At 37.1% G+C, this 5,566-nt stretch overlaps 1 protein-coding gene across 1 annotated transcript; it reads right to left on the bottom strand.

Moving 5' to 3' along the window:
- Positions 1–3,251: 3,251 nt before the first annotated feature.
- LOC133803385 (1-aminocyclopropane-1-carboxylate oxidase 5) lies at positions 3,252–4,809 on the bottom strand. The gene is made up of 3 exons (XM_062241413.1): positions 4,637–4,809; positions 4,295–4,521; positions 3,252–4,181 (listed from the first exon to the last, which is right to left on the bottom strand). Exons 1-3 carry the CDS (start codon positions 4,739–4,741, stop codon positions 3,575–3,577), a joined length of 939 nt encoding a protein of 312 aa, XP_062097397.1. The 5' UTR covers positions 4,742–4,809; the 3' UTR covers positions 3,252–3,574.
- Between the last annotated feature and the right edge of the window lie 757 nt (positions 4,810–5,566).

Consider the following 5,566-nt stretch of genomic DNA (forward strand, 5'->3'; position numbering starts at 1 on the left):
ACTGCACCCCATATATGACATGCATGGTTATTATTGAGGCATGTCGAGTGTTTAAATGTGATGCATGTGATGCACGAGAAACATGTGATTAGGGCATGCCGTGAATGTTGAATATGAGATTGATCAAAGCTTGAGTCTCTGTGTTTGTGCATGATCATAATTATGCTAGCAATTGTTAAGTAAGCATGCTGAATGCCCTACATTTGGATATTTGACATATGATATATGTCTGGTAGCATTGCTTACTTGTGCGTGGCACTAACTAACTAGTCAGAATTGACAATTGTGTCAGTATTAACTATGAAGCTGTGACCTACTTGTCAAGTTTGGCAGTAGTACTGAGCACTGGTCACCTGGTATTGACTAAAGAGTCAAGAACGAACTTAGCATGTTTAACGCAAGCCGATAAAGATTAGATCTAATCGACATCTGCATTGAATGACTCAAATGAGTATTAATGCCGGATCGACCTCAAGTTCAATGAAAACTAGAAGCGCTTGTCTAGCCAAAGGCTAGTCATTTAGAGCAAGGGCCAGCGAGCTCCGGTGACTGTTTAGTCACATGGCTATGGGTGCCAAGCCGCGTAGTGACTACCCATCAGTCACTCATCTGTTTAAGCTAGTGACTTACCCATCATTCACTCATCTGTTTAAGCTAGTGACTTACCCATCAGTCACTCATTTGTTTAAGCTAGAGACTTACCCATCAGTCACTCATCTGTTTAAGCTAGTGCCTTACCCATCAATCACTCATCTGATTAGAGCCATTGCCAGAAAGCCCAGGTGACTGTTTCGTCACATGGCTATGGGTACTGAGCCCCGTAGTGACTTGCTTGTCAGTCACTCATTATGGTTTAACAAAACCTTAAAGTGATATTCACTCATCTGTTCAGGGCTATAAGCTCTGTATGATTATGATGATCATCATTTGCATGGCTGTGGGTGCTGAGCCCCGTGGTAACTTGTTTGTCAGTCACTCATTATGGTTAATGGAACCACTAGTGTTAAATCACTCATCTGACTAGGATTGACTTGATAGTCATCCAATCAGGAGGGTAGGATTTCTTATCCTAGATTCCCCAGCATTATCTGAACTTATTTGCATGCTTGAATAGAGCTATATGTGCTAGGCATGCCAGATATGATTTGATGACATGATATGACTATTCATGAGCATATTGAATTTTCTTGCTGGGCTTCGGCTCACGGGTGCTATGTGGTGCAGGTAAAGGAAAAAGAAAGCTGGACCATCCTTGAGTTGGAGAGCTTAGGTGACGGTGTGTACATATGCGGCTACTTGACCGCCATGGCCGAGGGTTGAAAGAGGAACTAGGGTTAAACCCTATTTTGCCGCTTAGATTGGCTGGTTGTAAATATTTTCATGTAAATAACCTTTAAATTATATTTTTGTGATCCTAATGTATACAGTAAACGTTTTAATGAAACGTTATATCTTAACCAAAATTTTTAATCTCTAAACCGCTAATCATACTTAGTTACACAGTTATGGCCAAATGACTCGGTTAGCGAGTTTAGCATTGTTTAAATGCGCATCGTAACGGTCCCTGGAGTTTAGGGCGTTACAATGACTTTTTTTTATTTTTTTTAAATTCACTTTTATGGGTTTAGTTTCCCATATTTTTGTATAAAAGTTTGTTTATGTCATAGTTTTACTCTTAATCAAGTTTTATTAATTTGGAATGGTATGTTTGTAATTTGATTATTTTTTATATTAATTTTATATAACTATTTTTATATTAAATTTTTCCATGGTTGTTTTGCAAATTTTTTATTAATTTTTTTTTTTTGTAATATGAATTGTATTTTTATTTTTTTTATTTATTATAAACATTTTTTTCCTTTTTTTTAGATTGTACGTTTTTTTTTCCAAAGTCTAGGTAAAATAACTAGTTACTTAATTGATTTTTCACAGTTATGTAAAAAAAATCCTACAACTAGGTTAAATAACATTTATCCAGAGGGGTAACCAGTTACTTGTTTGATTTTTCACAGTTATGTAAAAAATAGTCTTAGAGGTTAAATAACATGTATCAGGAGGGTAGCCAGTTATAGTGAGATGAGTAACCTTCTGCCATAAGATGGGTAACTAGCTACCATAAGAGGGGTGATGAGTCACTCATATTAGAAATGATAAGAAACATCAAATTTGAAGGAAAAAAAGGAAGAGTAAGTATGAATTAGTAACCTAGGTAACCAGTTACCATAAGAACTCATAAATACACACACATCAGAACGTGAAGGTAACTAGTTACCCCCAGAAATATACACACAAAGAATGTGAAGTTAACCAGTTACCACATATTTGAAGATAGAGAAAAAAAAAACAGAATTGACCACGAACCAACCTCCCCCCTCGCCTCCGACCACCACCAGAACCCCCCATCCCCTGCGCGCAAAACCCCGTCGCAACCCCAGCCATCCCCGTCGTTTTGCGCAGCTCTGAGAACTACGAATCGCACTCAACCCAGGCGCCACCCTTCTTCCTCGACTCCAACCACCACCAGCACATCCCTCACCTCAGCCTATCCACATCGTTTTGGATTTGGGGGCTCACGAATGGAATTGCGCAGAGATGCACGGATTGGGGCTGTGTTCGTCGATGGCGTGGGTGGGTGTTCTTGGCTGGGTTTCACGGAGGTGCGCGCCTAAGGTGAATCGTAGGTGGTGATGGTGGGTGGCCAGAGATGATGGTGGAGATGGTGAGGCAGGCGAGTGGAGGACAAGGGAGGTGACGGTTAGGGCAAAATGAAAGAGAAGAGGTGGCTTGGCTGAAGACACGATGTGGACTCAAGTTTCAGATGAGGAGTTTTTCCTATATTAATTACCATAGAAACCCTCTTTTTGTTGATGTTTTTGTGTTTAATTTTAGTTCCAATATGTGATTAGTTTTCTCATAAATTGAAATTTTGTTAATTAAATTTTCCCATAAAAATTAAAGAAAGTTTAATTCTCATATTTTTGCACATCGAATGCTAAAATGCCATATATTTTTAAAAATTCCCAAAAAATAATGCAACCAGAGAAAATTAATACTCAAAATCAAGTCCATTCTTTAACATTATTGGATTTGGTTTCAATATTACCGGACAAAAGAGGTATCCTTGACCTTGAGGGTTGTCCTTATACTTATATTACATATCGATATACAGCATGTTATATACAACGCAATTAAATTAAAGAAAAAATATATATATCTACCAACCAATATCATTATTGCAAAACCAGACAGGATAACACAAATTGCCAAGATTTTATCATAACACAATCATCTATTTTATATTACTGTTGTACAAAGCAAATCTGAGCTGGAGAGTTGAGCATCTCATTTTTACTTAGAGAATCTGGTATGTAGTCCTTTTCTTTTCTTTAAGAGAAGAAAATTAAAGAAATAATAACACCAAACCAGAACCCTCCCCCACAACCAAAACAAAAAAAAAACAAAAACAAAAAAAAGGACCCTTCGTACTGGAAATTTATATTTATATATATGAACTTTAATATTTAAAACAGTGATGTATATATATATTTATATATATATATATATATATTCCTTCTTACACGGCTCTCACTACAGCTTGGAACCTTGGTTCCTTGGGAAGGAACTTCTGCTGGGCATAAACTGACATGTAGTCACCAAACACAAACTTGGGATAAATCTGATCCAGCTCTTGGTCTGTCTTCTCCAACAATAATTCAGGTGCTGGAGCAATGGTAGCCTTGAGTGATGGATTGTAGAAGGAAGCAATAGATCTCCTATTCCCACTAGTGCCAACCAAAACCCGGTGCCAAACACTCTTGTATCGACCATTGCTGAGAACCTCAATCTGGTCCCCAGTATTGATGACAATAGCATTGGGAATTGGCTGAACATCAATCCACTGGCCATCCTTAAGAATCTGAAGGCCTCCCACGTTGTCATCTTGGAATAGCAAGATGACACCGCCGGCATCGGTGTGGGCTCTCAGGCCATTAACAAGCTCGGGATGAGGACATGGCGGGTAGTGGCTCACCTTGGTCCCGAAAAAGGCTTCATTACCTCCTTCTCCGCAGTTGAAGGCTCTCTTGATGTTTCCCTTTGGCAAACCCAAGTTCTCATCCATGACTTCCATCATCTTCTCTGCTAACTTCTTTAGTTCTGACCTGTATTCTCCCATGGTTTCCCTGCTCCCATGTCCCCAAGTAAACGAATTAATTAAAAATAATAAGCTGCTGAATGATGATGATGATGATCAATCATGCATATGATATAGAAATTATTAATTATTAATTATTACTTGAATCCAGGGGTGTTTGAAGGCCATTCAACACCGTCCATGAGAGTAAAGACATCTTCCCAGTCAGCATCCTCCAATTTCTCCCCATTGTTCTTTTGAGCCAACTCTTTCAACAAATTCATGGCTGTTGAGTTCTTGAAATTCTCTTCTCTTTCCATCTTAAAGCACTCTTCACACACCCTCTTCACCCTCTCCAGGAGCTCATCTGAAATTCCATGGTTCACCAGCTGCATATAATAAATACATAACAATATCATCATCATTATTATTATTATTATTATCCCTTTATAATATCACTAATTAACCATAGTCTATACATATGTATATATACATATCAATTACCTGAAAGAAACCCCATTCCTCACACCCGTTGGCGATCTGAGCCAAAGTTTCGGCTCTGCTCTCTCCGTTATCGAGCTTTGAGAAATCAATCACTGGAATTGCCATTGTATATATATATGTTGTGTTGAGCTAATGAAACAAACAAGTATTTGTACTATAAATAGAGAGAAGCGGATGTGCAGTGGCTAAATAATTAGTTGATGGTGAGTGTGTGATTTTGGAAAGAAAAGTATGAATCTATTTATAGTAAAGTTTCCCACCAAATTGGATGTCAACCCTTTAAGTTGTTAAGTGTCCTTTACTTTGTTTTCTTTCCTTTTTTAAGAAGTAGCCGTTAGGGTATAAGGTGTTGGACGGTGACATTTTACAATTTTAAATTGCATATATAATAAAAAGGTCAATGCTTTTTGAGGTGTATTACTATTGGATTGGTAGCTCACAACAAAAGCATTCTCTCTGAGGTGACGCACCTCATGATTTTTCACTATCTTTATGATAATCATCTTTTCATTTTTTTTAAATTATTTACATAATATACATAATATATACGAGGAGCGACCATAATTCATCTACTTTTTTGACAATATTGGTGCGTCATTTTTTTATTTTTGGCACATAGATAAATATAATCTCAAATTTTTTTATACGACGGTGTACATTATATCTATCTAAAACATCCTATAAATTTTCAAGAAATTCGGAATAAATTATAGTACCGAAAACAAAGTTCAAACTGTCTGTTGCACGCGTGCCTGTTTTTTTTTGTATACGCGTGTAAAATTTGACAGTTTGAACCTTGTTTTTCAACTACGTAAACTATTCATAATTTTTTGAAAATTTGCGAGATGTTTCAAATAACTACGATGCGTACTATCATATAATTTTTTTTGGATTATATCTATCCAAATGCCAAAAATAGAAAAATGATGC

Source organism: Humulus lupulus, chromosome X (genome assembly GCF_963169125.1).
Source record: "Humulus lupulus chromosome X, drHumLupu1.1, whole genome shotgun sequence".
In the NCBI taxonomy this organism is placed as follows: Eukaryota; Viridiplantae; Streptophyta; class Magnoliopsida; order Rosales; family Cannabaceae; genus Humulus; species Humulus lupulus.

What these genes read in the sequence shown, in the direction of transcription:
- LOC133803385 (XM_062241413.1), bottom strand. Translation starts at nt 4,741, where the DNA reads ATGGCAATTCCAGTGATTGATTTCTCAAAGCTCGATAACGGAGAGAGC. An exon ending in AGGAATGGGGTTTCTTTCAG is followed by an intron (nt 4,522 to 4,636) that starts GTAATTGATATG and finishes TATTATATGCAG; the next exon opens with CTGGTGAACCATGGAATTTC. An exon ending in TCAAACACCCCTGGATTCAA is followed by an intron (nt 4,182 to 4,294) that starts GTAATAATTAAT and finishes ACATGGGAGCAG; the next exon opens with GGAAACCATGGGAGAATACA.